A 12,593-nucleotide genomic window follows, 5' to 3' on the forward strand; every position below is an offset into this window, starting at 1 on the left:
GGCACACATTGCCAAAATGTAAATTGAACTCACTTTGCAAAATTTCAAAATTTATGGAGTGCAACGTTGGCCTCCGTGGTCATACAAACCTATATCGGGCGAAAGATATATATGTGGGAGCTAATCTAAATCTGAACCGATTTTGATCAAAATCGGCATGCATAGTAAGAAAGTTAATTGTACTCCCTATGCCAAATTTTAAGTAAATCGTAGAAAAACCTTGTACTCTATGGTCATATATGTTAATATTTATTTGCAGTTATTTTTTTTGTGTATGAGTGTAAATCGGCGAAAAAATAAATTCTTTTATTTTCTAGTTAAAATAAAATAAAATAAAATAATAAATAGAAAATAAAAAAATTAAAAATTAAAATAAAAAATTAAATTAAAAAATTCGATTGGACTAAAACTGCGACTCAGATTTTGATTACAAAAATGTGTTCACACACAGACGGGCATGGCTAGATCGACTCAGGGTCATGGTTGCCATAGTTGGTAGAATTCTACAAAAAATTTTAGAATTTTTACTGTTTGGTATATTGCTAGAATTATTGATGCTTTCGTGAGTTTGCAAAACATTCCTTTCCAAGTTGTCATTGAGCTTTATATAAAATCGGGCAGCACTTAGTGATTAAGGGAGAAGTTCACCACTGTGGTATCACAATGGACCTGTGGTAGTTTAATGATCTTTAAATATCGAGCTGCCACTATACCTAACCTAACCTAACAAAGAGCTACTTCAATTTTCTATAGAAATACAATTTTGCAAAATTTTTTATAGAAATAAAATCTTTTTCTATAGAAATAAACTTTTGAGAAAATTTTCTATAGAAACATAATTTTGTGAAAATTTTCTATTAAAATAAAATTTTGAGAAAATTTTCTATAAAAGTAAAATTTTGACCAAAATTTCTATTAAAATAAAATTTTGAGAAAAATTTCTCTTTTCTTTAGAAATGAAATTTAAACAAAGTTTCCTATAGAAATAAAATTTTGACAAAATCATTTATGGAAATACATTTTTGAGAAAATTTACTGTAGAAATAAAATTTTAAGAAATTTTTTCAATAAAAATAAAATTTTGAGTCAAATTTTTATAGAAATAAAATTTTCTATAGAAATAAGATTTTAAGAATTTTTTCAATAGGAATAACATTTTAAGAACATTTTCTACAAAAAAATTATTTTGGCCAATTTTCCTAAAGAAGTAAAATTTTTAGAAAATTTCCTATAAAAATAAGATTTTATCAAATTTTTTTAATAGAAATAAAATTTTTAGAAATTTTACTGTTAGAATAACATTTTAAGAAATTTTCCAATAGAAATAAAATGATGACTAAAAATTTTATAGAAATAATATTTTCAGAAAATTTTCTATAGAAAAAATATTTTAAGAAAATCTTCTATACAAATAAATTTTTAAGAAAATTTTCTATAGAAATAAGATTTTAAGAATTTTTCAATAGAAATAAAATTTGAAGAACATTTTCTATAAAAAATAAATTTTGACCAATTTTCCTATAGAAATAAAATTTTGACAAAAATTTTTATAGAAATACAATTTTGACAAAATTTTTTATGGAAATAAAATTTTAAGAAATTTTTCAATAGAAATAAAATTTTTAGTAAAATTTTTATAGAAATAATATTTTAAGAAATAAAGTTTTGAGGAAAATCTTTATAGAAATAATATTTTGAGAACATTTTCAATAGAAATAGACGGACATGGCTAGATCGACTCAGGGTCACGGTTGCCATAGTTGGTAGAATTTTACAAAAAATTTTAGAATTTTTACTGTTTGGTATATTGTTAAAATTATTGATGCTTTCGTGAGTTTGCAAAACATTCCTTCCCAACTTGAGCTTTACATAAAATCGGGCAGCACTTAGTGATTACGGTAGAAGTTCACCACTGTGGTATCATAATGGACCTGTGGTAGTTTAATGAGCCTTAAATATCGGGCTGCCACTATACCTAACCTAACCTAACAAAGAGCTACTTCAATTTTCTATAGAAATAAAATATTTTTCTATAGAATTAAATTTCCGAGAAAATTTTCTATAGAAACATAATTTTGTGAAAATTTTCTATTAAAATAAAATTTTGGGAAAATTTTCTATTAAAATAAAATTTTGGGAAAATTTTCTATAAAAATAAAATGTTCACCAAAATTTCTATTAAAATAAAATTTTGAGAAAAATTTCTATTTTCTTTAGAAATGAACTTTTAACAAAGTTTTCTATAGAAATAAAATTTTGACAAATTCATTTATGGAAATACATTTTTGAGAAAATTTACTGTAGAAATAAAATTTTAAGAAATTTTTTCAATAAAAATAAAATTTTAATTCAAATTATTGTAGAAATTTTTATAGAAAAAAAAATTCTATAGAAATAAGATTTTAAGAATTTTTTCAATAGGAATAAAATTTTAAGAACATTTTCTACAAAAATTTATTTATTTATTTATTTATTTATTAAATTTAACTTAGCTTAGCTTATATAAATATAAGGCAAGTATAAAGAAAAAAAGAAATAGCATTAGCTACAAAGGCTATCAGCTAAACATTTTGATATACAAAAATTTATTTTGGCCAATTTTCCTAAAGAAGTAAAATTTTTAGAAAATTTCCTATAAAAATAAGATTTTATCAAATTTTTTTATAGAAATAAAATTTTTAGAAATATTACTGTTGGAATAAAATTTTAAGAAATTTTCCAATAGAAATAAAATGATGACTAACAATTTTATAGAAATAATATTTTCAGAAAATTTTCTATAGAAAAAATATTTTAAGAAAATCTTCTATACAAATAAATTTTTAAGAAAATTTTCTATAGAAATAAGATTTTAAGAATTTTTCAATAGAAATACAATTTTAAGAACATTTTCTATAAAAAATAAATTTTGACCAATTTTCCTATAGAAATAAAATTTTGACAAAAATTTTTATAGAAATACAATTTTGACATAATTTTAAAATTTTAAGAAATTTTTCAATAGAAATAAAAATTTTCGTAAAATTTTTATAGAAATAATATTTTAAGAAATAAAGAAGTAGAAATAATATTTTCAGAAAATTTTCTTTAGCAAAAATATGTTAAGAAAGTCTTCTATAGAAATAAGATTTTAAGAATGTTTCAATAGAAATAAAATTTTAAGAATTTTTTAATGGAAATAAAATTTTAAGAACATTTTCTATAAAAAATAAATTTTGGCCAATTTTCCTATAGAAATAAAATTTTGACAAAATTTTTTATAGAAATATAATTTTGACAACATTTTTTTATGGAAATAAAATTTTAAGAAAATTTTCAATAGAAATAAAATTTTTAGTAAAATTTTTATAGAAATTATATTTTAAGAAATAAAGTTTTGAGGAAAATCATTATAGAAATAATATTTTGAGAATATTTTCAATAGAAATCAAATTTTAAAAAAGTTTTCTATAGAAATAAGATTTTAAGAGTTTTTTTCAATAGAAATTAAATTTTAAGAATATTTTCTATCAAAAATAAATTTTGGTAAATTTTCCTACATTTTGAGAAAATTTCGTATGGAAATACAATTTTAAGAAATTTTGGTAAATTTTCCTATAGAGATAACATTTTGAGAAAATTTCGTATGGAAATACAATTTTAAGAAAATCTTCTATATACAAGTTTCAGAACATTTTGTACAGAAATAAAATTTCTATAAAAATAAATGTTTGACCAAATCTTCTATAGAATAAAAATTTTCTATAGAAATACATTTTTTTAAGAAAATTTTCTACAGAAATAAAATGACAATTTTCAACAGAAATAAAAATTTTGAACAAAAAAAATTCTATAAAAATAAAAATTTTAGACAAATTTTCCATAGAAATAGGTTTTTGACCAGGTTTTCTATAGAAATAAAATTTTCTATAGATATAAAATTTTGACAAAAATTGTTAAATTTTTTATTATTTTGACAAAAAAAAATTTAAAGGAATAACATTTTGTCAAAATTTCTCCTATATCCAGTTAAAAATTTAAATTTTCGTGTTAATTCATACACAAAAAAGTGTCGCTGATAAAAGAAAAAAAACTTTTTTCATACTAACCACAATAGTTTGACCAAAAACTTCAAAATAATATTTTTTTAAATAAATTTTCCATAGAAATAGGTTTTTGATTAGGTTTTCTATAGAAATAAAATTTTCTATAGATATAAAATTTTGACAAAAATTTTTATATTTTTTTTATTTTGACAAAAAAAAATTTAAAGGAATAACATTTTGACAAAATTTCTCCTATATCCAGTTAAAAATTTAAATTTTCGTGTTAATTCATACACAAAAAAGTGTCGCTGATAAAAGAAAAAAACTTTTTTCATACTAACCACAATAGTTTGACCACAAACTTCAAAATAAGATTTTTTTAAATATGATAGATTTGTGGTAAATTTTTCTCTAAAGTTTGTGTCTATTTCGCCACCTTCTGCACTTTTAAAACCACAGTGTTCCACACTGTGGTGCAGGGTATAACAAGTGGCAAACAAATGGTTGTGTATCACTCAGATTTGACTGTTCTACGTTGTTCTAATGGTACGATTGCGACATCTCCAGTTTTTCCGAAAAAAAATAAGCTGGCGATCATTTGCTTGGAAGTTCTTCGTGCGCGAGCAACTTAAGTTAAATAATAGCACGAAAATATTCACGATTTAATTGCATTTGGTTGGGCGCTCGTATATCAAAAAGCTGAGAAAAGTCTCAAGCTTTACGATAAAGCTGTCAGTTGGCAGACTGTACAAACCCCCCCCCCCCCCCCAACAAAAAAAAAAGAAACAAAAGCCAACCATGGTATTGGCGACGGCGTTTCAGCCGAGATTAGTCGACTTAATCTGTGGCGACGTCGACTGGTCACGAATTGTCACTGACACCTAATATCAGCGGCGTGACTTCATTCTCTGCTACTTAGCATAACTCAATTAACCCATTCGGTGCGAATCACTACTGAATTTAACCATGATCGATAAAAAGCTTTGATCTTTATCACAATTCCATTTTCTTGAAAGGTTTCGTTTAGCCATTTATTTCTAAGATTTTAATTTTTTATTTTCTTTTTCAGCTCCCTTCATTGCTGGAATTTTGGCAGATAAATTTGGACGTAAATGGATTCTTTTCTCCAGTTCAATATTTTTTATTGTAGCCTTTACGCTTGCCTTAATTGCTACCCAAGTATGGATGGTTATAATGGTGCGAGCAGTTCAGGGTTTTGCAGGTGGAATGGTAATGACAGTACTGCCCATATATGTGGGAGAAATATCCACAGATAGTGTGCGAGGAGCAACAGGATCCCTGCTCAATTTATTTATTCAAAGTAAGCTGTGGCAAAGATATGACAAAAAAAATTTTAAATTTTCATAGAGATCTTTTCTCTTTTTTGCTTTAGTGGGCATCCTTTACGTTTACATAATAGGACCTTACGTATCTTATATGGTATTGCAATGGTGTTGTTTTGCCATACCCCTATTATTTGGTGTATCTTTTATTTGTATGCCTGAGAGTCCTTATTATCTGGCAGATAAAAACCGCTCTGAAGAGCTTACAAAATCTATACAATTCCTACGTGGCCAAAGTGTTTGTGGAGTACAAAATGAAATACAAAGCATTCAGATGACAGTTAATGAATCCAAAGCCAATAAAGGATCTCTCACAGATTTATTTCGGAATCCCGGAAATCGCAAAGCGTTAATCATTAGCTCAGGCCTAGTGGTATTACAACAATTTTGTGGAATCAATGTGGTCCTATTTAATTCCCAATCGATATTTGAGATATCCGATTCTAATTTGGACCCAGCTTTAGCCACTATTATTGTGGGATTAGTTCAGGCAATGGCATCCCTGATAACACCATTGATAGCAGATCGCTTTGGTCGCAAATGTTTGCTCTTGATCTCTGCCGGCGTTATGGCTGTATCTTTAATAGCCCTAGGCATCTTTTTCTTTATGAAATTGGAAGATGGTGATGCAACCTCAATTTTATGGTTACCCATAACAGCTCTTGTCATATATAGTGTGGCATTTTGTGTGGGGTTTGGAGCTCTTCCATGGGCCATAATAGGTGAAATATTTGCTCCCAATATTAGATCGCTTGCCTCCTCTTTGGTGGCCTCTATGATGTTTATCTCTGTATTTGTATTGACTTATTTCTATCCTGAAATGGAAATGTTCGGAGTCTATTGTGTATTTTGGTTTTATGGCCTATTTTGTATTGTCGCCTTTTTCTTTGTACTCCTTGTTGTGATAGAAACAAAGGGATTGGCCGTTCAGGAAATCCAAGATAAATTAAATGCAAAAAAAGGCTATGTGATTACATGAGAAGCAATGACAATAATCACATTTAAACAGCAGTATTATTTTTATATACAATAAAAAAAAAAACAATGTTATTTAAAAATAAACTCACTATTTTTATGTAGCAAAGCTTTTTAAGGAAGTAAGTATACGAAGGAGGCCCAGACTTAACCTATAAACATATCATATAATTTTTTGTCTTTACATAGTCTGTCTTTAACTCAGTACTCTTGACCCAGTGATGGTTGTAACGACAGGTTTTCCCGCTCCTGGCTGGGGTAAAACTCTCCGGGCCGAAAATGACTTAAGTTTGGACAGAGGAAAGTAGAAGACTAGTTTGCTTTAGTTCAGTGATGATTATCTTTATTGAGTAGTTTAAAAAATGTGTTTAACAGTAGATTTTGTGGTAGTAGAAATGGGAATGGATATGTCGTACCCCGAGACCCGTCGGTCCTCGGACTTTGTTGAGCGGCTTTAGGTAGGAGACACACATTTAGGATGCTTGCTGAGGGGTATGGGCTGGAAAGTGGTTGGAGAGCTCACACTACTCCAGGGTAAGTCTGACTGTCTGGGGAATGTACTGCTACGGTGAGCGCATACCCCTAGCTGGTGGTTGGAAGAACACTGAGGACTATAAAAGAATGTGGGAAAGTAGGAGCACATTGACTAGAGTGATTACACACCTCTAGCTGTGGATTAGGAACAAATGATGAAAGATGGGAACACGTGGCTAGTGTGGTCGCACACTTCTAGCTGTGGAATAGGAAAGGAGGAGGAAATGTAGGAGCACGTGGTTAGAGTGATCGCACACCTCTAGCTGTAGAATAGAAAAAGGGTGTGGAAGAACAAGGATAACACGTGACTAGAGTGGTCGCACAACTCCAGCTGTGGAATGGGAACAGATGAGGATAAAAGAGAACACGTGACTAGAGTTGTCATACACTTCTAGCTGTGGAATAGGAACGAATGAGTGGGAAAGAGAACACGTGACTAGAGTGATCGCACACAGGGAGGAAGGAGAAGAGGAAGGAAGAAGGAAGGAGAAGAGGAAGGGAGGAAGGAGAAGAAGTAGAACCACGACTAGACTAGAGTGAACGCACATCTCTAGCTGTGAGAACACGTGACTAGAGTGATCGCGCACCTCTAATAGGAAAGGAGGAGGAAATGTAGGAGCACGTGGCTAGAGTGGTCGCACACCTCCAGCTGTGGAATAGGAAAAGAGGAGGAAATGTAGGAGCACGTGGTTAGAGTGATCGCACACCTCTAACTGTAGAATAGAAAAAGCGTGTGGAAGAAAAAGGATAACACGTGACTAGAGTGGTCGCACACCTCTAGCTGTGGAATGGGAACGGATGAGGATAAAAGAGAACACGTGACTAGAGTTGTCGTACACCTCTAATAGGAAAGGAGGAGGAAATGTAGGAGCACGTGGTTAGAGTGGTCGTACACTTCTAGCTATCGGATAGGAAAGGAGAACGGAATGGAAAAGGGGAAAGAGGAGGAGAATTAAGATCACGTGGCTAGAGTGATCGAATGCCTCTAGCGTTTCTTGTGATAAATTATCCAGGTGCAAATCACCAAGATAGATTTTGAAAATTACACAGCACTTAACAAAACCAGGCCTTGTCACATGAGGTCCTTGTGGCTCTTGTCCGGCCATGCCACACTCTTTAAATATTTTGTTCTGCAACTGGCTATTCTTAGGGGCAAATTAAACGAACAGTCCTATAGCGATGATTGCCTGACAACCACGGGATTGTGCTTGCGATCTGAAAAGACGTAGGACAGATTTTCAAACACCGACCTAAAGTCAGGTTTCCGGCGTCGATCTGCAGGCAAATCGAGATAATTATTTAACATATCAACCCAAAAATGAACAAATTCCTCTAGGAATATGTCTCAGCACCGATCTGGGGGCAGTCGTATGTTTTTGTCGTTGCCGGAAAAAGGAAAAGAGGAGGAGAATTAAGATCACGTGGCTAGAGTGATCGAGCGCCTCAAGCGTTTCATTATATGTTGTGGCCTCCGACTTCCAGCGGCCCATGCTACAACTGTATTCAGCAAATGGAGCCGGTTACCCATGTGCAGGGTTGCGTTTAATATTTGCGGATTATTAATCATTGAAAATTGCTTTATTGTTTTTCAAAATATTCCACATTAAGATCTATACATTTTTCCAAAAGTTTGAACCAATTATCGGGGCCCCTTTGGACTCTGATTGAGGTATCTCCAAAATATGCATTCTGAATGCGCCATCCGTACGGTATCAAAACCGAGTAATTCGGTGCCAAGTCAGGACTATACGGCTGATGACTCATCCAATCGATGTTTTGAGTGGTCATAAATGAAGTTGTTTGAGTCGATGTGTTAGAGCTTGTCGTATTGTCGTGGTGAATAGTAATCCATGGTCGTCGGTTGGGTTTCCTGATCTCTGGGTTGTGTGTCACTCAGATTGGTCTGCTCTGCGTTTTTCTTTTTTCGAAAGGTTTTTGGTAAACTAGCAACTTTTCTTTCAGCTGAGGTAAATTGTTGCATGTGGTTGGCGCGAAGTCGAGGTGGTCGACGAATTGTTCTCCTTGTTGAAGGATCCCTTTCAGGATTCACGATAAACTTACAGTTGACAAACTTCGCACGCAGTTCTTCGGATCAGCCAGCGTCACGTCGCCAAAGGTGATTGAAATCCGGTTATCTTCCTAAGGTCGAGTTTATATTACTGCTCCAACCTCAAAAACTTGAAGTCTTTGTTCCTATTATTGATCTCAAGATTCTCTTTTCCAATACAGGGATCAAGTCGACCATTAACCCATCTGAGCAGTAGATACTGTTTTTTTAGGGTCTGAAATCTCACAGTTAAATTATTTTATTCGAAAAATTACCATCTCTCCAATATGATATGCTTTTCATTGATCGACATTCCAATTTCCGGGACGAAGCAGATCCTCTCGAAATCAGCAAGATACTTGGGAGTTCTATGGGACTCTCAAAATTAGTCGGGGAACAATGGGGAATGCTACATTTCCTTTTTAATTGGCTTTATACTGCGGTTAGAAGACCTGTGGCTACATATGGCTGGCATTTTTGGTAAACAATCGCGAACCAAGATAACGAAAGTCGTTCATGAAATCGTGAACGCCCATGGAGGAAACCGAGAATCTTCTGTTTTGATTTTTCGTGAACGATTCCGTTTCATTTTGTTATCGTCCGTTCACGATTTTGAAACGTAATATTTTTCTATTAGTGTAGGATAAATAGAAGGGTACTCATTTTTATGACAAGCCCTATGCCCACTCGACTTGCACGCTACGAAACCAGCAGATGTGACACTCGTGAGACTTAAAAGCGTTGATACATTGGAAAGTATTGTTTGCAGACATACAGAACTTCTTGCCAAGCGTTGTAAAGAGACGAACTATATGGCCACCGTGGTGCAATGGTTAGCATGCCCGGCTTGCATACACAAGGTCGTGGGTTCAATTCCTGCCTCGACCGAACACCAACAAGTTTATCAGCGGTGGATTATCCCATGTAATGCTGGTGAAATTTCTGAGGGTTTCAAAGCTTCTCTAAGTGGTTTCACTGCAATGTGGAACGCCGCTCGGACTCGGCTATAAAAAGGAGGTCCCTTGTCATTGAGCTTAATATGGAATCGGGCAGCACTCAGTGCTATGAGAGAAGTTCACCAATGTGGTATCACAATGGACTGAATAGTCTAAGTGGGCCTGATACATCGGGCTGCCACATAACCTAACCTAAGTATGGAAGAGTGGGAGGAAAAGAAGGTACCTTTGGGAACTCTGAATATGCCGATACCGATGAATCTAAAATGGACGAAGGAACTGGTAGGATATAGTATCTTTCAGGCAGAAATTTATACAATCCCAAAAGCTGTTGAGTCGCTGTTTATGAGGCCATTATTCAGAAGCGATATCAGCTATAGCTTCTTTCAAACAGCTAAAAAAGCCAGTCAAGCAGCTATTAAGGCCTTGGGCAATTTGGAATAAAGGGAAATGAAGTAACAGATGTACTGGCTAAAGTGGACACCCGTGGAACGAGTAATGTCCTCACGGACGTTTTTACTTTGCTGTCTTCATATCTTTACAGGAATCAAATATGATGAACTATGGCGAGGATGTCGAGGCTCTTCGGAAGGTTGCGAGTGCACCAAGTTGATATGGGACGAGCAGAGCCGTAGAAATTGCAAAATTCCGATGTTAAGGAAGACTCCTACCACTTTCTGCGCCATTGTTCAGCTTTATCCTTTGGAATAATCAATATTCTATGTTCCTTTTGCTTTCATGCTCTCACCGAACTGCGGAAGTGTAACTTAAAGAACATACTCGCCTTCAACCGGGCCTCTGGTTGGATGTTTTAAGCAACTTTAAGGAAGACGGATAAATGGAAGTTCTTGAGTGACTTTAAAGGGGACCACCTCACGAGGAAGAAGTTGGGAAAATTATCTCTAGGAATCTCAATAGACCTATAGTGGTCTAAGTGAACATTAATTCGATGCAAGATGTGTTGCCAGAGAAGCCACCGTGGTGTAATGGTTAGCATGCTCGCCTTGCATATACAGGATCGTGGGTTCAAACTCAGTTTCGAGAGAACACCAAAAAGTTTTTCAGCAGTGGATTATCCGCTCTCAGTAATGATGGTGACATTTCTGAGTGCTTCAACAGCACACGTTAAATTAAAATATGATAATGAGACCTGCACCTTGTTGAAAACATACTGTCGAGACAATAAGAAATTAGCTAAATTGACGGAAAGGCTTACATACCTACTAACATGCAGAAGAAACGGAATAATACCAACGCATTTATCCAATTCGACGAACAACACCAAGCATCTATTTACAGAAGTCAAGATATTCGATGAATTACGAAAGATAGAGCAAAATTTTCACTTAGAAATCAAAGAAACTATTATGACTATAAAATCGACAAAAAGCAAACAACAGAAAAGTAAATCTGACAACTTGTCAAAATACATTGCAACGATTTTGAAAAATATTATATTGGAGCAATATAATATAAAAAACTCACTCGAACTTAAAGTAAAACTAGACAATATCCATCTTGACGAAGATGACATACTCATATCTCTCGACGTGGTATCATTGTTTACCAATATACCGATTCACTTAGCAATTAAAAACATAATGACAAAATGGGAATCCCTTCAGAAACACACCAGAATACCAAAACCCCAATTTTTAAAACCTCTCCAATTTTGCCTCAATGACAACAATTATTTCATATATGGGGACACCATCTTTTATCAAACATACGGAATGCCAATGGGAAACCCGCTATCTCCCACTATTGCGGACATAATTCTTGACACTCTATTGGAAACCTGTTTGTCAGAATTAGAACAAAAAAATATTCACGTAAAACTGATCACAAAATACGTAGATGATCTTTTTGCCATAATAAAAAGGAAAGATGAGGATAAGATATTAAAAACATTCAACAATTACCACAAAAAGTTACAATTCACACTCGAGAAAGAGGAAAACCAATGCATTCCATATTTGGATATAAAAATTCATAGAGAGAAAAACAAAATAATAACGGATTGGTATGCAAAAACCATTGCATCTGGTCGTCTAATAAATTTTCACTCAACTCAGCCAATAAGACAAAAGATAAACACAGCTAATCAACTCATATCCAAAGTTATTACATTGAGTAATACAAAATTTTTACCCAAAAACAATAAAATAATTAAAAATAGTTTAACCAAAAATTGTTTCCCTTTAAAAATAATAAATAATCTAATTGACCGTAAAATTAATATGAATCCAACAGAACAAAAAGAAAACAACCCTTCTGGCAACACCAAATATTTTGGGATTCTCTACATACCGAAACTTACAGAACAAAAACACTTACAAGAAATCATAAACAACCAAGAAATAAGATTAGCATACAAACCAAACAAAACCATTTCTTCTCTATACACACAAACAAAAACCAAAATAGAAAAATATGAGCAAAGCAATGTAGTGTACGAAATAACATGTACTGGAACCTCAACAGAGCAATGCGGTAAATGTTACATCGGCACAACCAAGCGTAGCTTAGCCACCAGAATTGCTGAACACGAAGCAGATATAAAGAAAGAATAGATGACAACAGCATTGGCTCAACACTGCATTGAAAACAAACACAATGCCGATCTGCAAAATGCAAAAATATTGGACAAAGAGCGAAAAGAGAATAAGAGATATACTTTAGAGAGCTTACGAATACAACAAAAAACAACAAG

The 12,593-nt window shown here is 32.9% G+C and overlaps 1 protein-coding gene across 1 annotated transcript; it reads left to right on the forward strand.

Moving 5' to 3' along the window:
* The first annotated feature begins 4,525 nt into the window (after positions 1 to 4,525).
* On the forward strand, positions 4,526 to 6,430 carry LOC142234477 (facilitated trehalose transporter Tret1-like). The gene is made up of 3 exons (XM_075305631.1): positions 4,526 to 4,571; positions 5,068 to 5,346; positions 5,419 to 6,430. The coding sequence occupies exons 1-3, from the start codon at positions 4,526 to 4,528 to the stop codon at positions 6,345 to 6,347; spliced, it is 1,254 nt and encodes a 417-aa protein (XP_075161746.1). The 3' UTR covers positions 6,348 to 6,430.
* Positions 6,431 to 12,593: the final 6,163 nt, after the last annotated feature.

The sequence above is a fragment of the Haematobia irritans genome, chromosome 1 (assembly GCF_050003625.1).
Source record: "Haematobia irritans isolate KBUSLIRL chromosome 1, ASM5000362v1, whole genome shotgun sequence".
In the NCBI taxonomy this organism is placed as follows: Eukaryota; Metazoa; Arthropoda; class Insecta; order Diptera; family Muscidae; genus Haematobia; species Haematobia irritans.

Bases quoted from the DNA above. Each gene is read 5' to 3' on its own strand.
- LOC142234477 (XM_075305631.1), top strand. From the start codon at position 4,526: ATGGTTGTGTATCACTCAGATTTGACTGTTCTACGTTGTTCTAATG. The intron at 4,572-5,067 runs GTACGATTGCGA...TTTATTTCTAAG, and splicing joins TGTTCTACGTTGTTCTAATG to ATTTTAATTTTTTATTTTCT. The intron at 5,347-5,418 runs GTAAGCTGTGGC...TTTTTGCTTTAG, and splicing joins GCTCAATTTATTTATTCAAA to TGGGCATCCTTTACGTTTAC.